The sequence below is a fragment of the Dermacentor andersoni genome, chromosome 2 (genome assembly GCF_023375885.2).
Source record: "Dermacentor andersoni chromosome 2, qqDerAnde1_hic_scaffold, whole genome shotgun sequence".
Lineage (NCBI taxonomy): Eukaryota > Metazoa > Arthropoda > Arachnida > Ixodida > Ixodidae > Dermacentor > Dermacentor andersoni.
Window position 1 is genome coordinate 76,486,548 of NC_092815.1, and position 22,591 is coordinate 76,509,138.

General features: G+C 46.2%; 1 protein-coding gene across 1 annotated transcript in view; it reads left to right on the forward strand.

Annotated features, from left to right (window-relative positions):
* The window catches only part of LOC126541800 (unconventional myosin-Ie-like), a 364,609-nt gene that overhangs the window by 273,569 nt on the left and 68,449 nt on the right, over positions 1–22,591 (forward strand). Inside the window, exons 8-10 of the mRNA XM_050188736.3 lie at positions 2,389–2,473; positions 4,597–4,700; positions 11,941–12,073. Coding sequence (XP_050044693.1) covers positions 2,389–2,473; positions 4,597–4,700; positions 11,941–12,073 — 322 coding nt within the window. The remainder of the gene's footprint in view (positions 1–2,388; positions 2,474–4,596; positions 4,701–11,940; positions 12,074–22,591) is intronic.

The window sequence follows — 22,591 nt, forward strand, 5'->3', positions numbered from 1 at the left end:
CACGTTAAGGAGAACCGCGACCAATTGAGCGTTCTTGCGGCCGCAGTATTTATAACATTACGGTGCAACACGTTACATTGACAACTGAGCCATATGAAGCCAGCAGATGATGAGGTCAAGAAAAGCGTAGGAGAAATTATTTGGCGTTTTAATTGAAGTGCAGAAATGACAAGCTAAAGGCAAATGAAAACGTACAAGACAGCTCGCCGGAACTTCCGCCGGCGGCCAAGTTGTCATTTCGTTCGCTTTCATTTACCTTTAAGTTATCTTTTGGAAAATTCAATTGAAAACGATAAATCATTTCCCATATGTTTGCCTTGCATTCATTATCTGTGGGCTTCACATGGTTGCGACCAACCAAAATCGGGCCCCTCGTTTACCCTTCCCCTCGTACATTGTGACCACCGAAGGAACTCGGATTGACGGCGTATACATTCGTGCAACGTTGTGGGGTCATTTTCTTCTTTTTGCTTTAATAAATGTCAAGTACGAAAGGCTTGGCCGTAGAAATGGCCTGCTATCTCAATAATATAGCTAGGAAAAACAACAAAAGCAAAGAAGAAGAAAAACCAAACGCACTAAGAATTCGTAACACGATATCAAATCACAAACAGTGCAGGTCCGTTGACCATGAAGAAAATTGGGGGAAGAAAAGAGGTTGTGAGACAAGAACACAAGCGTTAAGGCGTTATGGGAACCCAGAAGAAACTAAAATTTCCGCTAATTACTGTTCTCGGGAAATTTATTAGGCCACTGTTTGCGAGAAAATCCGCTATACAGCAGTCGTGTATCAGATGCATTGATAAGCGTTATGATTTTCACTAAAATTTCGCTACACTACTGCATATTTTCGTTTGTTTGTTTGTTTGTTTGTTTGTTTGTTTGTTTATTTGTTTGTTTGTTTGTCTTTGTGTTTAATCTGCATTTCTAACTGCAAAACAACATCCTTGCGCGCGTGGTCCGTCCATACACTTAGTCACCGGCAGGCATCAAAATCGACTCACGTTTCTGAGACGGCAAGCTGTGGATACGATGGTAGTTTCTTAAAGCGCAACCTTCGTTGCGAAATCTCCCAGATTCTCCTGACAGTGGCTGTTCTCTTGCAGATTATATTTGTGGATATAGTGTATACAATGTCATAAGAAATCCAGCGCACACTCTAGGTCTCCCACGAAGTGGCTCGCATAAGCCTTGTACGCTGACCACGTGTTTCTAGTTCTGTTCTGCATAACAAAAAAAAAGTAATAATAACTTCCAAATAAAACATGCACGTGTAATGGCTGCTCATTGGCATTTCTAATCACACCGATCTGTTAATGGAATCGTGAGTGACATTTAATGGATTCTTTGATTTACTTTATTTGACTTGATTTGGCCACTCAATGTGTGCCACTGGGTTCGTGGCAATCATCCAGAATGAGAATGTCCCACTACGTACGATTCCTGCTTAAAACGGGAACATATTGAAAAAGGATGTAATGTCGGTTTCGCAGATATCTCTAATGCATACTGATCGGTTAATAGAATGGTTAAATTATATTTCACGAAATCTTTGATTGACTCTACTTTCTTCGCTTTAGCCATTCGTTATGTGCTTCCCGTTCTTGGACAATGCACGAAAATGGGTATGTCCCTCTGTGACACAATATGTACCATCATTACAAAAGTGTGCGCATTGTCGTTAGTTATAAAACATTTAATTAACCGCTGTAATTAAGCTTCGCTTCGCATAGATTTCAACATATTCGTTGAATTGGCAAGAAGTCTTCTTCTTATTTAGTTATTTTTGAGCGGGCCAGGCAAGCAAATGTTTCAACTGTTTCTACGAGCGATGACAACCTAAAAATTCAATCTTATTGCGAATTATGAGCAAAGACGAAACAACGGCAAACATATCCTTGTAATGTCCAAACACAGTTCCACATCAACAAGCATTAGAAGAATTTGTTTGCCTTTATTTCTGGCCACGGAAATGATATATTCGTTAAAATAAACCATCAAATTATAACTGAGCTATAATTGAATTGGTATAATAATTAATTCATTAGTAACTCATTTGCTGAACTACCCACAACTGAAAATTCAGCCCAGCGTGTCACAAACACTGCTGTGGGCTATTCGTTCATTTTTCCGTGCCTAAATCAGAATTTCGAGGCACACAGACAACGTATGGCACACATGCTGCGTTATGCATTGCAGGTGGATGGAATAATAACGCAGAGCCCTGTATTTAATAGTGGATATCACTACCAATTCTGCAACGTTCTCTTCTGCCCATCAGTACACACTTTTGTTTTTCTCCATGTGATAGCGCAGTAATTGACGGTCCTAAATACGTAAATTTGTTCCTTATTTTTTTGCTCTTTGTCGCTCTTTTTCCCTCTACAGTCCAGAGTCGTGAGCCAGAACCCGAACGAGCGAAATTTCCACATTTTCTACCAAGTCTGCTACGGCGCTTCTCCGGAGATGAAGAGTGAGTATACGCGACCGGGAGTTCTGGTGCCCCTTTGCGCATGCGCACCCACCGTAACAGAACCTCGCCGCATGCGCGTGACTGAAAAGAACAGAAAACTGAGCAAGCTGCGATACTGGCGTGTGGCTAATGAAAACAGCGCTGCGAATACGTAGACGAAGCCGAGCGACGCAACACAAGCGCTTTATCGTGTCGCTTGCCTTCGTCTTCGTTGCGCTATTTTCATTAGCCATTCACGTGACTTATCTGTAAAAATTTTTAAGACGTGTTTTTTATACCGTGGGTGTAAGAGTTCGCTTATGTATTATTATGATATTATTAAGGAGAAAGCCTTAAGTTTGCACGTTGCAATGAATGACTGATACCCGAAATACGCGGAGTCTAGTCGAGTGGTACAATATATTTCATCATCAGCAATGGTTCATACCCCCGTGAGCGAGCGAAGATGCAAGGCTCATACCCCCTTAAGGCAGAGGCTACAAGCGCTCAGCACAGTGAAGCGAACAGTGCATGAATTCATTGAAATGACCGATAGAACACGCAGAACAGCATACGTTACAATAAAGAACAAACCCAAAATAAGCACCCGAACCATCAGTAAAGCATTGCGTACCCCCCCTCGGAAGTACGCTACGGTCGAGGATGCTCGCCAAACGAGAAACGAGGGGCGACGTGCGAAGCGGCGGGAGCAAGGCGTTCGACCGCGAGTGCTGCTTTCCCCTACTGAGAGGATGCGACATAAAGACCGAGAGAAACGACGTTGGCGCGAATCTGAGCCCGATATACGAGCGTGCGAAGCCGCAGCTAAGCGCCGAAAGCGAGCCCAAGAAGCCGAACTGCGAAAGCAGCAAGGCGACGATGCTAGACGGCAACGTGGAGAGGAGGCCGGAGCTCGCAGACAACGGCTTGCCACAAGTTTACTTCACACTGCGGCTCGTTATGTCTTGCAAGAAGTCTGGCCCCTCCGATCGTATAACTTAATGCATTACCAAGTGGGCAGCAGGCATTCGTCGTCACGTGTTGCAGGAGTGTGACATGTTTTTTTTTTTTCTTTTTTTAAGTAAGCGAAACAACAGCGCATTCTTACGCCGAGTTTGATGGGGCATATCTCAAAACTGGTGTCATCCTGGAGATTCCTTTCAAGTGCATACGTTTTGCAAACTCACCGGCTACGATACATAAATATAATATGTGCCGTAAACTACTTGATTAAAATTTTCATTAGTGACTTTTGTTAATTGTTTTAATATGTACTTCAGTTTCTCGTGCCAGTAATGTCCGCCTCTCTGAATATTCCAGCTCTATGACTTGAATTAAGTTATCTGCGAAAGGCGATCTTTTTTGATTCCAGAAAACTTAAATATGGTCACCCCGTAAGTGTTTTGAAATGAAAACAAAATAAAAGGATGTATTCATCTTATAACGGTGACGGCTACCTCTTTTCACTCAATAATGATCAAAATATTCCATAGCTCATCCTTTCTTACGTTTATACCGCATTTATATATCATTGCAGCATTGATTATCTGCAGGAGTTAGCGCATGTCAGGCGTGTAATGCACGGTTTGGTTTTCTTTTCAGCCCTGAGATTCTCATTAAATTTCTATAAACTCTTTACGCTGTGTAGACGTTACGCTTTGCTCTGGTACTGACATAGGCATGTGGAGAGATCTAACAAGAAAGCACCTCTCCACATATCTGTGGAGAGGTCGAACAAGAAAGCACCTGAAACATGATGCGAAAATTACATATGCATTGGCAAAAGATATGACAGGGTAGCTCCCTCTTAGGCATGTGTACAGAGGACGACGAGACTATACGAGTTGGAAACAAGGGTGTCCTTGTTAAGACCATAAATGGTAGATGATTGACTGTCTTCAAGCGCCATGCACTTCCCTCATACGACGCCCTTCCGCTTCTTTTTATGTGGTGTGGTCGGTCCTGCATATATGACCGGAGCGCTTTCTGCGTCTTAGCTTACGACAGATATCAATGTGTGACTACGGAGTTGGAAGCCATTGGAGAAGAAAAAAATGCTTAAATATATTGCAAAAGTGCACTAAATATGCCATATTTGGTGCATGTACCAACGAAAAAGGGTTGTTTTCTTTTTCCCTTCGCAGAGGAGCTGGGCGTGGCCAGCCCTGATTACTACAGCTACCTGAACCAAAGTGGAGTCTACAAGTTGGAGGGAATCAACGATGCCCACGACTTCCAAGAGACTCTGGTCAGTGACCTTATTAGGCTGCACAGGCTGCACCACAGGCTGCACCGCTAAAATCTAGAAAATAAGAAATTCTGTGATTTTACGTGCTAAAACCACGATCTGATTGTGGGGCACGCCCTAGTTGGGGGAGTACGGAATAATGTTGACCACCTGAGGTCCTTCAACGTGCACCTAGGTACATGAGCGTTCACGCATTGCGCCCCCATCGAAACTCAGACGCCGCGGCCGGGATCGAATCCACGACCTCGAGCTCACAAGCGGAATGCAATAGCCACTGGGTGTTACCGCGGCGGGTCGTTAAGATCTCCAAAGCCAACAGAAACCAATACCACTATAAAATGCTAGGAAGGAAAGAAACAGATTGAGATTCACCTGTTGTCCTTAAGCTAGAAGCAATAACTCATGCTCGTCCATTGAAGTAAGGGAGAAAAAATCCGAGGACACCTGAGCACTTATGAGTTGTGAATGCGGAAGTATTTATTTCCAAATGAACGCCGCTGAGCTGTTCTATGAACTCGCGGGTGGGCAAACGAGCGCGTTGAGATGCTTGGCGCGTTTTGATTTGGCCTTACCTATAGGCGAGAACTTGCGCGGGCAAGGAACGCGCGAATAACACAGGCTTCCGAGAGTGAGAGCGAGGGTGATTTGGCTCATCGGCGACGCCCTCACCCCTCAAGCAACACCTCCGGCGTGCTACTCGGGCAGTAGCTGTTCCCTTTCACCCGCTCTGCTCCGTCAAGGCGTACTTGTGACGTGGCGTCGCGGCCAATGGGAATTTAGGCGCCGTTTCTCTGCTACGGACGCCGGACGCCGGCTTATTCGCTCAATGAGCCATTTGACGCTTTCGCATCAAAAAAGGAGGCGAGGGCAGAGAGGTCAGCCAATGAAAAAACCGGCTGACTACCCGGTGATGAAGTAAGCTGGGAATTGAAAGGAATTAAACATAATTGTAGAAAGAGACGAGATAAAACATGATTTAAGAACCCGTGCTCATAAACATGTCCCGAGGGCGGTCTGTGCAGGTGCCCCAGTAAGCCCTCCTCCGGCAGCGGCCGACTGTCCATTCTATCTAGCGCGGTCGAGAGCCCGTTTCTATACACAATGCATCGATACACACTGGCCGGTCGTAGAGCTGTCGGTGGTTACCACACAGATCCAGTAGGCATTCGTGAATTTCACGCCGAGTCATAGGCTGCAGTGAACTTTTGCTTCAGTTCGTCGTATCCCAGGCGGAAACCTGGGCTGCACACGCAGATCCAAGCTATAGACTAGTGCTGGTAAATTCAATCGAGCTTCGCTGTGCGAGTGTTTATGTTAGTGCCTCAGCAAGTAAAGCCTTGTAGCTGCGTTTGTTCTCAACAGTGCACAATGTGATGGGCAGGTCGAGTGGCCGTATCTGCATGGCGGTTACTAGTGATGCCGACATGGCCTAGCATCCATAAATAGACTATGTCGTGACTATTGATTGAGTGAGTATAGTGTCGTGGTAGCAACTAGTTCGTCAGGTCTATGACAAATCCGTGGTATCAGACACTGAAAAGCTGATTTAGAGTCGCAGAACATGACCATGAGTCTGACGATTTCGGGGTTCCAGGTCCATGGGAGCTAGTCTTGTTTACGACGCAAAAAGAAGTGAGCGAGTGCAGCGACAATTTTACTTCGTTGAAGAACGTAATATGTTTGAGTTACGTGCCCCCCCCCCCCCCCATATATCCGAGTAGCATTGAAAAAATAACCGTTAACCTTTTTTTACCTGTTCTTTCTATATATATTTAGCCTAATCGCACACGCACGCACGCATTGTGACGAGCCAATGACTTTTTGGCTCGCGAACAAGCAGCGCCCTTCTTTACTTTATAGTCCCTCTCAATGCCCCTCTGGCTCCAGCATTCTCTTGCCTCCGACGAGTATCCCGTCAATGAGTTCCAAAGAGCCTCACTTCATTTAGTAAGCTCCATATTCTGCGTCCTCTTAATTGTCTTCTCATCTTTCTTTTTTCCTAACTAACGAGGAAGTCAAATAATTCTAAGGTTGTCGTGTTAGGAGGCGCCAAAATGTGAGCGTTATCCCGGAGGCGGCCACGCCTTGTCGGCCTTCTTTTAGAGCTTGTTTTCTATTCACTCTACAGACAGATCCGAGAGGCCTTTCTCTTTTGTGGCGATGCGTCGCGGAACCTCTGATAGGTTCGCCTTCTTTTGACTCTAGTTTCAAGGCATTGAATCGAGAAAGTCTCGAGGCGCACCCTTTCCGTTATGGGTCGCCGAATTGGGCGCTGGCTCGGAACTAATGCGCGCCCACCCTCTGTATTCGCGGCTTAGGTTTCCGAGGGCTTTGTTTGTACTTCGTTTGCATATCTTGGCGCCGTTGTGAATTTCGTGGCAGCTAGAAAAGGTCACCCTATGCGGTGACTTTGTGAGCTTGCTCTTATACACTGCATGATTGAATCCGGGGAGCATTCTCCACCTCCACTTTATCTACTCAAATTTCGCTATTACTCGGGCGAAATTGGCAGCGAAGTTCACCGTAACTCGTTATGCTGCTCATGCGTCATATGCATGCAGTGAACTCTCCAAGGGCTCATAGGTCTGTTTATTTTTATTTTTGTCTAAATTTTATAGAACTGGTTACAGTCGTGAGCATCTGGGAGAAAAAGAAGCTTTGTATAAAAACAGGCTCTCAGGTATTTCTACTGGCACCTTTGTCAAGGTGTCCACAGTAAACTCTGGACTTCTACACTATAGGCTGTTGACGCTGCTGAAGTCAATAAGGCCTCCTTTTAAGGCGGCAATATATATATATATATATATATATATATATATGTGTGTGTGTGTGTGTGTGTGTGTGTGTGTGTGTGTGCGTGTGTGTGTGTGTGTGTGTGTGTGTGTGTGTGTTTTACACGATGCTTTACCCATTAGACCACGGACGCGAGCCTAAAAAAATGATTCGTGGATGTCCATCGAGGCTGTTGAAAAGCGCCGCTACAACTGCTGAGGGGGTTATGCAATGCTTTATGGATTTAGAGTAATGGGAGTGATGGGAGTAATTGTACCTTTGACAGCACGCCGCCGCCCATAGCGGTGCTGCAACAACATTGAAATCAGTTGGTAGGCTGGATATCCGTTGATAGCTGGTGTTGCGCAAGCTACCATTGCCACCGTAGCTTGCACAACCGTAATTTTTACCGGGAAACGTATGCGGGCAACGCAACGTGCTTCGCATTTCACGTAGGCACAGGAGCGCCTTATCATTAATTATGTGGTTAGGATGCTTATTCTGAGCTTAAATGTTTGCTACTCTGTATGTTCCGGAATTCCGGATCAAATTACAGAATAGGTATTCGGCTTTAACTCAGGAAGAGGACCTTAGTGTTGAAGCAATGAACGACAATCTCATGGGCATCATCAAGGAGTGCGCAATAGAAGTCGGTGGTAACGCCGTTAGACAGGAAACCAGTAAGCTATCGCAGGAGACGAAAGATCTGATCAAGAAACGCCAATGTATGAAAGCCTCTAATCCTACAGCTAGAATAGAACTGGCAGAACTTTCTAAGTTAATCAACAAGCGTAAGACAGCGGACATCAGGAACTATAATATGGATAGAATTGAACAGGCTCTCAGGAAAGGAAGAAGCCTAAAAACAGTGAAGAAGAAACTAGGAATAGGCAAGAATCAGATGTGTGCGTTAAGAGACAAAGCCGGCAATATCGTTACTAATATGGACGAGATAGTTCAAGTGGCTGAGGAGTTCTATAGAGATTTATACAGTACCAGTGGCACCCACGACGATAGTGGAAGAGAGAATAGCCTAGAGGAATTCGAAATCCCACAGGTAACGCCAGAAGAAGTAAAGAAAGCCTTAGGAGCTATGCAAAGGGGGAAGGCAGCTGGGGAGGATCAGGTAACAGCAGATTTGTTGAAGGATGGTGGCCAGATTGTTCTAGAGAAACTCGCCACCCTGTATACGCAATGCCTCATAACCTCGAGCGTACCGGAATCTTGGAAGAACGCTAACATAATCCTAATCCATAAGAAAGGGGACGCCAAAGACTTGAAAAATTATAGACCGATAAGCTTACTGTCCGTTGCCTACAAAGTATTTACTAAGGTAATCGCAAATAGAATCAGGAACACCTTAGACTTCTGTCAACCAAAGGACCAGGCAGGATTCCGTAAAGGCTACTCAACAATAGACCATATTCACACTATCAATCAAGTGATAGAGAAATGTGCAGAATATAACCAACCCTTATATATAGCTTTCATTGATTACGAGAAAGCGTTTGATTCAGTCGAAACCTCAGCAGTCATGGAGGCATTACGGAATCAGGGTGTAGATGAGCCATATGTAAAAATACTGGAAGATATCTATAGCGGCTCCACAGCCACCGTAGTCCTCCACAAAGAAAGCAACAAAATCCCTATAAAGAAAGGCGTCAGACAGGGAGATACGATATCTCCAATGCTATTCACAGCATGTTTACAGGAGGTATTCAGAGGCCTGGAGTGGGAAGAATTGGGGATAAAAGTTGATGGAGAATACCTTAGCAACTTGCGATTCGCTGATGATATTGCCTTGCTTAGTAACTCAGGAGACCAATTGCAATGCATGCTCACTGACCTGGAGAGACAAAGCAGAAGGGTGGGTCTGAAAATTAATCTGCAGAAAACTAAAGTACTGTTTAACAGTCTCGGAAGAGAACAGCAGTTTACGATAGGTAGCGAAACACTGGAAGTGGTAAGGGAATACATCTACTTAGGGCAGGTAGTGACCACGGATCCGGATCATGAGACTGAAATAACCAGAAGAATAAGAATGGGTTGGGGTGCGTTTGGCAGGCATTCTCAAATCATGAACAGTAGGTTGCCACTATCCCTCAAAAGGAAAGTGTACAACAGCTGTGTGTTACCAGTACTCACATATGGGGCAGAAACCTGGAGGCTTACGAAAAGGGTTCTGCTGAAATTGAGAACGACGCAACGAGCTATGGAAAGAAGAATGATGGGTGTAACGTTAAGGGATAAGAAAAGAGCAGATTGGGTGAGGCAACAAACGCGGGTAAACGACATCTTAGTTGAAATCAAGAAAAAGAAATGGGCATGGGCCGGACATGTAATGAGGAGGGAAGATAACCGATGGTCACTAAGAGCTACGGACTGGATTCCAAGAGAAGGGAAGCGTAGCAGGGGGCGGCAGAAAGTTAGGTGGGCAGATGACATTAAGACGTTTGCAGGGACAAGATGGCCACAATTAGTACATGACCGGGGCAGTTGGAGAAGTATGGGAGAGGCCTTTGCCCTGCAGTGGGCGTAACTAGGCTGATGATGATGATGACTCTGTATGTTGTATGCGTGATCCCGATGAATGTATGCACTGGTCGCTGCACTTTGCCGAGTGCTTGTAGCCTCTGCTTTACCGGGGTATGAGCCATTTCATTTGGGGGTATGCAATGAACCTTGTACAAATACTCATTCAAGCCAGCGCTTTGAGACGCTTGAGGCGTTAAGCGTGTCGCATAGTAGCAAACTATTTATAAACATTAAGCGAGCACGCGCATCTATAGCTTACGACGAAAATAGATATGAAGACGCGTTCGTCGCCGCAATTTGTCTCGTAGTCGCTCGGAACCCCTTTTTCTTTACCTTTTTTTTTTACAGCGAAGCTGTATATTGCTAGCCGATTCGTCCTTCCGTCCGTCCGTCTGTCGCCTGTTCGCCGAAAACTCATCCGGCGCAATCCAATGCGCATGTGCAAAAGAGAGAGAGAGAGAAAAAAAGAGGCGCGCGATTGCCTGCACCAGTAGTGAAGTGGTCGCTCTCCGTCGCAGCTGAGCGCGCGCGCAGCAGTTTCTCTTCAGCTCCGACATGGGCAAGCCATGCATCATACGTACTCCTGAGGAGCAGGCAACTTTCGATTAGGAACGCCGCGAGCAGAACCGGGAACGAGCTCGTCTACGCCGTGCCGATGCTGCAGCCCGGCACAAGAACAGGCTCGTGCAGCCGAGCGCAAGCAGCAACTGCGTACCGAGGATCCGTGCAGCCTGCCAAGGCGTCGTTTAATGAACCGTCGGGATTAACCCAGTGATAAACACCGGGGCCGCACGTTTTAGCTTCGCTGGTTAACCATCTGTACAGAGTTGCTTGGGTGGGGATATATTTTTTTTTTTTTTGTATTTCGTGGGCTTTCTTTCAGGCTTGTAAAAAACTTTTATTTAGCACGTATTGAGCAGCAGAAAGCTTAATCGGGAATTTTTCCGGGTGGTCCACAATTTCCTCATAGACCCTTTTTCCTCTGAATGCAATAGTTGAGAATTTTATTAATTCATAACTAATTATGTAATTAGACGAAGTAAAAGAAAATCGGTCCTGCTCCAAGCGATGGCAAACAACGTTACCTTGGCTCTGTATAGCTACGTGACCCTTATATATTTCTAAAATTTTGACACTAGTTATTCGGGACGCATAGTATGACAGTCTGAAGATCGAGAATTGTCGGAAAGAATCGCACCAGGCACAGCACTCGACCAGGGTAGTACATAAAGATCCGGCTTGTGGATTGACAGCTACGTTGCTAACGGGCTTCGTTGCATCCCAGCAGCGTATTGCCCATCAAGATGTCCCGCTGGCATAGTCATCCGCGTTCCCGTATATTCTTCTACACGTGTCGCGACATGCAGCGCGATTCGGGTTTTGTCCTGCAGATGAATAATCTAACTCTTTGCGATGTACCGGGTCGGGCGACGTGCACCACGGTTTTCAAGGCACCGAGTCCTTCGAGAAGCACACTAGTTTCGTTAACTATCTTATTTCTTATGCTCTAGACCAGCGCGAGCGTGCCATTCACTCGTAGTCACAGAGCACGGCAAGCCGATTAATCTTTAGTCTTGCACGCAAGCCCGCTTGGCGGCGACCGCATCAGCATCGTGGTAAACTTGTGTAACCTAGCGAAGCAATTCCTCGAACCGAATTATGGGGCTTTACGTGCCAAAACCACTTTCTGATTATGAGGCACGCCGTAGTGGGGGACTCCGGAAATTTTGAGCACCTGGGGTTCTTTAACGTGCATCTAAATCTAAGTACACGAATGTTTTCGCATTTCGCCCCCATCGAAATGCGGCCGCCGTGGCCGGGATTCGATCCCGCGACCTCGTGCTCAGCAGCCTAACACCATAGCCACTGAGCAACCACGGCGGGTGAAAGCAATTCCTCAACCTGAAGCGTTTCCTTTCTCCTCTTCTTGCAGAAAGCCATGACGGTGATGGGCATGAGCGAGGACGAGCAGACCCAGTTCCTGCGCGTCGTCATGGGCGTCCTGCACATGGGCATGATCACCTTCGTCGAGAAAGGAAACTACGCCGTCGTCGAGGACGAACAGTGTGAGTGACCCGCGGGAGCATAGCTCGCACGTGTAAAGACCAGCTGTAAAGAGACCTGGTGTGAAGTGCGGCAGCTGAAGGAAGGCATGTGTAGGGGCGTAAGCTGCAGGAGCATCCGTTCCGTTACCCCGCGCTGAGAGAAGTGCGCGGAGGGACAAAAGTGGGAGCGAAAAGCCCCATAAGGAGCCACAAATGTATCCAAGCACGCTGACACAGACGCCCACATGGCACGTGCGAGGGTTTACGAATCTCACAAATATGCGTTCCCAACAGTGGGATGATATTTCCATCAGATATTTCTCATTGAGCGATGTTAATCACAAGCTTTTGCTCGCTCTCGCAGTTTCGTCAATGAATCGAACTAATCAGTGAGATAACCGTATAAGGGCAACTTTCTAGGAGCACGGCGACGCAGTTGCGAATCGTCGGACGGGTAGGTATCTGTAGGCGACGGCGCCTTCACGAGGCTAAAGATCTACCACATGCATATATAACGTGGCTTCGATGAGCATTCCGCGAAAGCAAGGGCCGACACCGAGTAATGCGCGACATTGACTCGGTCAGCAACGTGCACATAGTGTGCAAGCATCAGCAAAATAATTTTGAAGGATACTACTTTAATGACGCCGGTGCAACGCTGGCAAGAATCGCAGTACTTATTCGAATAAGCACGAAGGGGAGAAAAGATAGGCATTGTGCTTGTCCGTCCCTCAATGCCCGCGAAACTTCCTCGAAGTGCTGTCGCCGTCGTCGGTGTCGTCGTCATCGTCATCATCATCAGCAGCAGCAGCAGCAGCAATATCTTACGTCGGTTGATTCTATCCTGTGCCTGTCCATTTTTTGAGTTCATCATACCACCAAATCTTCTGCTATAAGTGCTGTTACACTCGCTAGAAATCACCCGTGGGACTCCCTTCGACCACCTTAACGGCGTTAGCACGCAGCGCTGAACGCGTGCGCTGACAAAGGCCGGCGCTACGTCGGATCTACCATCTACGTGGTTACAGTCAGAAGCTTAGAAGCTGACGTACAAAGAGGGAGCTAAATGTATTCCAGCGTATCAAGGCATACGATAGGATGACTCGCAGTTCGTTCGCCTCCACGTTCTCCCACAGTCGGTTCCCCCAGAGGCGAACGGGTGCGTTCGCCGAAACCTTCCGCTTCCGGACGTCGACTCCAAGGTCAGCCTTTTCCCCTTGCCAATAAAAAGTATTAAACTGAATAACTTTGCAGCGATGAGCACTGTGTGAGAAACTGCGGAAGTGGGTAGACAAAGCGAAAATCCAACGTCATGTTTGAGAGGGGGATCGCTTAACCACTTTCGGCTACTCTGCGCTACTCATTGTATATAGGTATTTCTAGCTGCGCCCATGTACTGACGGAGCAAACGGGTAGAAAGTGCACCCGCGTGTCGAAACATCCGTTTTCGTTATTGACGTTTTCTTGTTCTTGCCATGCTGCCAGCGCAAGGCGAAAGAGAACTCGGAGTGAGAGAAAAAATAAGAAAAGGTAAGAATAGCTGATAATCCTTATCGGTAATACGGAAATGGGTAGTTGCCTCTCGCTAACCGAAACGGAAAGAATGCTGGAGTGCCGGTATCGCACGGGTTCGCGAGCTCCCAGCAACGGGCCGGCAAGACCTCTCTAAGGGCCCCTCTAGTCATTACGCGCTGCGCACGGCCAATGGAGCGCAGGCGACTTTGAACTCAACTATTAGCTTGAGCATTCCTCCCCCTCATCCCCGCCTGCTTTCCTAGCTCCTTCGTTTCTCGTTCTTTTCTTTCTCTTGCCGTTTTTTTTCTTTCTTTCTTTTCGCTTCTTTTGGTCCTCATGAGACGAGCTATAGGGTTAAACAAAAAACAGTGAACTTTATTATGCGTTTCTTAGCGCACCCACAGCTCCCTACCCGTCTATTTCTGCCTATTCCGCGGTAATGTTTTCTTTCTTTTTTTTTACTTTCGATCAATTCCTAATAAGTATACCGAAGGAACTATAGCCGGCGTGGCTGCCATAATATCTGTTCATAACGCCATTCATTCCGATAAGACACTGGGAAAGGGGGACAGAGAGAGAAGGAAGTATGAACAAGATTGTGAAGATGGAGCGAAGCGAGAGCAGGAATAACCCTGTGTTTGGTGCGAGATTTTGCGCCGGTTTTGAGGCGCTATGCGCGTCGATATTCTACGTTGTGGGTGGGCCTGGCCTTCCGTCCTTGCCTTTATTTTTTCACTTTTCTCGTTAATCTATATAATAATCTCCATTTATTCTTGGCTCTTCGTGTAATCTTGTTAAAGAGCTCTTTCTCTTTTTTTTTTCATTTCTTCTTATGCCGCATTCTTGTGTGTGTCTCGCTTTTGTATCAATGTAAATAGGTTTTGGCGTGGGTGCCATAGATAACTGTGTAATCAAGGAATGCAGGAGGTATACGTGAATGCTTTGGACATATCTACGAAGGTTCCACAGCTACCTTGTTTCTCCACACAAAAAAGCGGAAAATTACCTATCAAGAAAGTGATCAGGCAAGGAGAAACAATTTCTCCAATGATTTTCACTGCGTGGTGAGAAGAAGTCTTCAAGCTATTAGACTGGGAAGGATTAGGAGTGAGGATCAACGGCAAATATCTCAGCAACCTTCGGTTTGCAGATGACATTGTCCTGCTCGGCAACACTGGAGACGAATCGAAACAGATGATTGAGGACCTTAAAAGAGAAAGTGTAAGAGTGGGGTTGAAGATTAATATGCAGAAGACAAAGGTAATGTTCAATAGCCTGACAAGAGAAAGAAGAATTTGGGATGGCCAGTCAGGCCTCTAGAGCCTGTACAGAGTACGTTTATCTGGGTCAATTACTCACAGGGGACCATGATAATGAGAAGGAAATTTACAGAAGGATAAAAATGGGTTGGAGCGCATACGGCAGGCATTCCCAACACATTATAGGGAGCTTACCATTGTCGTGGAAAGGAAAAGTGTACGATATTTGTATTCTGCCGGGGCTAAAATATGGAACAGAAACTTGAAGGTTAACGAAGAAGCTCGAGTTCAAGTTAATTACCGCGCAAAGAGCGATGGAACGAGAAATGTTAGGCGTAACGTTAAGAGACAAGAAAAGAGCGGTGTTGATCAGAGACCTAACGGTCATAGCCGATATGCTAGTTGACATTAAGAGAAAAAATTTAGCTGGGCAAGCCCTGTTATGCATAGGGTAGATAACCGGTGGACCATTAGATTTACAGAATGGGTGCCAAGAGAAGGGAAGCGCAGTTGCGGACAGCAGAAAATAAGGTTGGGGGATGAAATGCCTCAAGATGGAATCAATTAGCGCAAGACGGGTAATTGTAGATCGCTGGGAGGTGCCTTCGTTCTGCAGTGGACACAAAAATAGGTTGATGAAGATTATGATGATAATTATCATAGATAAAAGCCTGCTGCTTGAAAAAAAATATGCGTCTTAGAATTCAGAAGGCAGCCACATTCGCAAGCTAATTTGCACGAAACGAGGAGTGAGTGAGTGAGTGAGTGAGTGAGTGAGTGAGTGAGTGAGTGAGTGAGTGAGTGAGTGAGTGAGTGAGTGAGTGAGTGAGTGAGTGAGTGAGTGAGTGAGTGAGTGAGTGAGTGAGTGAGTGAGTGAGTGAGTGAGTGAGTGAGTGAGTGAGTGAGTGAGTGAGTGAGTGAGTGAGTGAGTGAGTGAGTGAGTGAGTGAGTGAGATGGGAGAGGGATAGAGAGAGTACGTGAGAGAAAGAGAGAAAGAAGTGGGTTTCGGCTGTCTAAGCTACGCGGCGTTTGGTAGGTAAAAAATGATAAAGGCCTGATACTTAAGACAGCGCAATGACAAGTGCTATCAGAGAGCTAATATCAGTTAATACGTAGCCTGAAGTAAGAAGTATTGGTATTGTTGGAGGTAAGTAATTCGTCTACTGTATTAGCCAAAATGAACGCAATCGAAAGCAAAACGTACAGCTGGAAGCGCGCACTATCGGCGTAAAAGCGAAATGAAAGCAGAACGTAAAACACAGACATCGAAGGGCAGAATTAATTGTAGAGCGGTGGCTTCGAGATCATTACACTGCCTTATTACGTTGGAGGTAACGACGGTTTAGCTCCTCATTCGGGGATAGAAAGCAGCGCGTTGAACAGGTTCTAAATGAAACGAGGACTTACGCTAGACTGTTCGATACGGATGTTCAGGCAATGTAGGCCACAAAATGACGTACTCTAGCACTTCCACCATACCTTCGCGTAACGTCGTGTACAGTGGAAACATTTTCCAGAAGCAAGGTATTTGTACTGACAAACAAACATAAAGAATAATAAAGAATACGGAAAAACATGAACAAGAGTTTACGATCGCCAGTCAGCCTCCAGAGTCTGTGAAGGAGTACGTTTAACTAGGTCAATTACTCACATGGTACCCCGATCATGAGAAGGAAAATTACGGAAGAATAAAAACGGGTTGGAGTGCATACGGCAGACATTGTTAGATTCTGACTCGAAGCTTACCACTATCATTGAAAAGAAAGGTGTGCTATCAATGCATTCTACCAGTGCTAACATATGAGGCAGAAACTTGGAGATTGACCAAGAAACTCGAGAACAAGTTAAGGACCGCGCAAAGAGTGATGGAACGAAGAATGTTAGGCGTAACGTTGAGACAGGAAGAGATCGATGTGGATCAGAGAGCAAACGGGGATAGCAGATATTCTAATTGACATTAAGAAAACAAAATGAAGCTGGGCTGGCGATGTATTGCGTAGGTTAGATAACCGGTGCACCATTAGGGTTACAGAGTGGGTGCCAATAGAAGGGAAGCGGCAGTCGAGGACGACAGAAGACCAGGTGGGGTCATAAAATTAGGAAATTCACAGGCACAAGTTGGAATTGGTTGGCGCGGGACAGAGGTAATAGGAGATCACAGAGAGAGGCCTTCGTCCTGCAGTGGACGTAAAATAGGCTGATGCTGATGACGATGATGAATTTCCAGTTCTTGCGACTATTCTTACACGAAAAGGACACAAATGCGTAAAGCATGTGACATCACGTAAATGAATCGTTAGAGCTTGGCGTTCTGTTTCTTGAATAATGAACAACCATTAATTCACGAAAGAAAGGCAGTTTCCAGAGGATAACCTGCCAATCTATCCTGAGGTAGCAGCAGCTTCAAAGAGAAACTGTGCCATTCTCTCCTACTTAGCTGTTTTACAGTGAAGGGTGTATGTGACTAACCTTCCGTAGTTTTTTCGGCGTCCGGCAACAGAAACGGACTTAGCGATTTCTAACAAACCCCTACGGGTGCAGCGCGGCGGCGCAGATGTCAGAATGCGGAACAGATTAGAACGCTCGCCGTGAACAATAGCGTGACGTCAAAGTTATCGCAGTATATAAGCAGGCGAGGTATCGGCGCTAAAAAAATAGCTGCGTTATCGATTGGGAGGACACGTATAGTTCCTACACACGAAGAACAACATGCGTACGAGGAGCGCCGGAGGGAACAGCAACGAGAATGTGAACGGCGCCGGCGCGAAACGACCACCGACGAAGAACGTTCGCGCGTTGCTGAATGAAAACGACAATCGCAATCCCAGGCACCTCCGAGCGAGCAACGACGCCAGACTCGCAACGCAAAAAATGACAACCATTCCGGGTGGAATGGCACCGACAGCGCTTTGCTTTTCGTTTGTGAGCTTTGACTGTCGTCAGCTTTTGCTGCCATTCCATCTTCACAGAGTGTAATGGTTGTCATTTTTTAATTAGTCGTGAGCCACCGTCGAGATAAGGACACTGTGGCACGTGAGTCGCCGTTAAGTTCGGCCCATTCGGCGTTTCAGCTTCCGGAGACAACCGCAGTTGTCAAAAGCGCCTGCGTGTTACTCGCGTTTCTTTCTGCTCGCTGTCATCACTATACACATGCCACGTTGCGGGTGGCGCGTCTGTGTTGCTTCCCTCGCCTGGCAACAGTGTGACAGGGGTCACCAGTGTTTGATTTTTGGTCGTCATTTCGATTTCCTTTTCATTTGTGTTAGGTCTTGGCGAGTTGGTTATCAACATCGCAAGTATTAAAACGACGCGTGAAAAGGCAGGACAGAAAGAGGGGCTGGTGACACATAAAGCGTCGACTTCCAAACAACTGGAACAGATTTTTTTTTTACAGCGAACCTTTAAACCCTAGCGCATTTGTCCTGTCCGTGGGCGATCGACCGTTGTTTCAAGTTAATTGCACTTCACTTAATTGTCTCTGATCCACTCTTTGTAGGCGACCGAACTAGCGTCGCAAGCCAAGTCGCAGGCCGTTGAAACGTCTTTGGCTAATCATGAGGTAAAGTACATGTGAATGTCGTCATGTCAATAATTTCAAGCCACGTTGCAATGGGTAATCGTTCTAGATGTCGCTTACAGCTTCGCTGTCATTATTTTTATTTTGTTTTTGTTTTTCTTTTCTTTACCGCATAAAAGCTATACGTATTTCCCGTGCGATTTTAGCTGTGCTCCAAGAACGCGCCTTAAGGTGCCTTGGAATAACTCTCGTCACTGGCTCTGTCTGCCACAGTGACGTCTGGTATTCTTGCTCGAGAAAACTCAAGTGTTGCGCTGTGTACATGGAGCCTGGGGAAGCGTTGTTGGTTCTTCGTGTTCCACGAAGGCGCTCTTAGCCTTTCTCAGAGGCACGGTCCTATAGGCCAGACATTTTAGTTACTTGTCGCTGCCTGTGCTTGTGTTTGTTGTGTGCGTGTGTACTGTGTACAGTTGCTTAATTCCATGCATCAGCGTTGCCATATGGATTAGCATGCTCGACGAGGATCGGCCAGACAAACATCTCCAGCCCGCATCCATTACAGAATGTTTATCTCTCCTTCAAGAAAACAAGCGGTGAGACGTTAAGAGGGATGGCAATGATCCAAGTCATCTGAGACCCGATTTGCTTCCCCTTTCTTTATTTTTTTTTGTTCCACAACACAGACAGACGCAGAAAAGGAAGCTACATAAATTCTGAAAATTGACGACTAAAGCATAAGCATTGTTTGGCTCGACTGTGACTTCATTTTTGCTTAGTTTTGCTTACTTGCCTTTCGTAGCTTACGTACGTATACCTACGGCCTTTCCGGTGGAAAATAATGCTTCGGCGTTAGTCGACAATTGTCAGATTTTCTCGCCGCATCCGGCTCATCCAATGCAATCGTACACCAATTCAGATGCAACGCCGTGTACGAGCGCGCCTCGACGGAGCAGAGTGGTCGAAAGGGAACACCAGCGGCCGCAGTAGTGCTTGAAGCGTTTCGTGAGGGAATAGTTCATCGCCGCGATGCCATGTCACCCTCGCCAGCCTGTGTTATGCGCGCGTTCTTTGTCCACTCAAGCTTTCGCCTGTGTTCTGACTGCGCCTCGGTAAAGCCACATGAAAACGCGCCAAGCGTCTCAACGCGCTCGCTTGCCCGCGAGGTGTTCGTGACTCGAAGGACGCTTAGCAGCGTTCAATTGGACATTGGACCACCCCAAGGTATCAAGTAGACCCACACCCAGATTTAAATTTGGCCCACCCCCAAATTTAAGTTGGCCCAGCCCCACATTTAAGTTGGCGTACCCTCAAATTTAACTTGGCCTACCCCCAGATTTCAACTTGGCCCACGCCCAAATTTCAAATTGACCCCCCCCCCCCCCAACACACACACAATTTCAGTTGGCCCACGTTCAAATTTCACGTTGGCCCACCCTCAAATTTAAGTTGGGTCACCCTCAAATTTCAAGTTGGCCCACTCCCTAATTTAAGTTGGCCCGCCCCCAAATTTCAGTTGACCCATGCCCAGATTTCAACTTGGCCCATGTCCAAAGTTCAAGTTGGCCCACCCCCTATTTTAAGTATGCCCACCCCACATTTCAAGTTGACCCACCCACAAATTTAACTTGGCCCACCTCCAAATTACAGGTTGACCCAAACCCAAATTTCATTTGACCCATTCAAAAATTCCAATTGGCCCACCCCTACTATTAGCTTTCTCGTGCCTTTTGTAAGGAACCCTATGTAGCTCTATTGATATTCTTTCTTTTATTTATTTATTGCTTTAGATTGTTCCTTAGCGATTAAAAGCTACCAATCATCTACATTCACACTATCATAACGATTAAATGTCTTTGCAAATTACGCATATTTTGTGCAGATACAAGGCATTACACTTCTCGCGTGACAGGACTGGGGAGCTCGCCAAAGAAAGCTTACGCTTTAAAACATACGGCCAAAATGAGCGACGGATATATCGAAGTCAAAGCGAGTCTAAATTAATGCAGTCTCTTCTTCCTTCTCTCTCTGTTCTTTCTTTTCTCCTTTCTCCTTTTCACTTATCCGGCCGTTTAAATATGGGCTCGTTTTTTACTTTCAAATATGCGCAGTGGTGAACAAAAGTCGAAAGACCACAGATGCCGCAAAGAAATATTTTTTTTTTCGTTCATAGGATTAGCATACAGGCGGAAATCAAGTGGTATACATCTTATACGTGCGCCTGTTCGGGCCAATGTAACGCATTGAGACAGTTCCTTGTTGCACCGGCTCTGCTAAAAGAAATTTAATTTTTCTGTTTATGCCGTGGTCTCTGCATTTTTGCTCCCGTCTGTATAAACTCTCCCAAAAACGCTTTGCTTGCAACCTGTGTTAGCGTGTTTCTTGTTATTGCATATTCTAGTTAGAGTAACAGCGCGTCGCACAGGACATACGAAATCAACGGACGAAGCGCTGTGCGTTCATACCACTTGCCCCGACCTCACTATAATGTGCACTAACCATCCTGAATTTGCACATTTTCGAAATTCACATTCGCTTGCGTTGTTCGCTTCTTTTCCGTCTGTTTTATTCTGCACTGTGAAATTATTCATTTGAAAAATACCAGCAAGTCCGTTTCGATTTCTGATAGCATGAACAGGCAGGACAAAACATACGTGACGTTCAGAATCCACAGCAGAGAAAAAAAAAAAGAGAAAGATAGGAGAGGACGGGAACGTTAGCCAGTGTATAAAGACTTGCTGGGTAACCTTTTCTGGGGTTAGGGGACGAAAGGAATGAGAGATGATAAGAAAGACGAGGTATAATAAATATTACTACAAACGAAGAGGTTGGGATAAGATAAGCTAAAACAAAACTTGGCCTTCAATCCACTCTGTGAAGATGGTGGGACAGCGAAGCTGTAAACGACACCTAGAACAATTACCCATTGGAATAAAAACAGGAACAGCGCAACACAGGACGAGCGAGTAAACAGGACAGAGCGCTGACTTTCACCTTTCAGCCCGTTGCGAGTAGTATATATTCGTGCGGGCTTTAACAAAGATGTTGGCAGTTAGCGCTGACCATGTGCTCTTCCTTGTCCGTGTATTTTTTTTGGCGCTATTTATAATGAATCTCTGATGCGTTATCTTGACATGCACTATTGCAGACGCGGCACTCGAAAGGGATAGTATTCCAATCCGTTTACTCTATACTGACCCAGCGCGGGAGACCAGCCGGACCTCCTTGCATTGGCTAACTACGCTGTCTCACCTTTTCACTTCCTTTTCTCTCTTTCTCTCCCAGTCCAAAATAAAGGACTGCTTTTCTTCTATATCGACATCCTGACGATAAAGCTGTTGATTACGCCGAGAGCACAGCTGTGAAACCGATTTCGACTCCTCAGGCAGCTCATTAAGCAGCTCTTGCACCCCCCCCCCCTTTCGCTCTCTCTCTTTTTCTCTCTCTCGGCCAAGCCCACCGAGATTTTGCCGCGAGTAGCAGAGTTAATTGTCCGCACCCACGCGCTTCCAATGAGATTTAATTGGGAGGAGCTAACGGGGGTGGTTGCGCCTCCCTTAATTGGTGCTTTTCTTTTATTTCTTCTCCATGTTCTAATGCTCCTATCTTACCTCATTTACATCCATTTGTTTCAAACCTTTGCCGGCTCCCTTTCCTTAATTATTTTCCTTTCCTGTGATCCCCCCTACGCATGTCTCTCTGCTTTCCCGCCGGCTTATTACCATGGTAGTAATCCGTTCGGGAAGGCCCTCTATATTTTTGCTGCTGTCAGCCCCCTGTAGTCATTCCTCCTTGCTCTTTCTCTCTCCTGTTCCAATATCGTTCGTAGTGCGCAGCGTTATTTTTTTCTTGTGATGACGCTGTACATTCACCCCCTAGTCCGCTTCTCCCCGCCGCCAACTTCTTGTCCCGTTTTCTGCCCTCAGCGTTCGCTGGCGCAACAGATTCGAAGTGGTTTTTGGCGGCGATCCTGTTGTACAATAACTCGTGAAGTGCAGACATTTGTGCTTAATAAAGGAGGCGACTAAAGCGCCTGCTGTTTTGTGGAAAATTGAATAGCGTCGTCGTTTTGTTCTTGTTGTTCCCAATGTTCTTTGCCTTGGCGCACCATTATCGCAGCGTTTCCTCGTAATAAACTTGCTGCAGCGTTGTAAGCATGGCCAGGGTCGGGTGGCAGCAGGTTCAGCGCTTGGCATTATGGTCTAACCTTCCTTTGCGCCAAGCATGAACACGGTGTACGCCGAACCCAA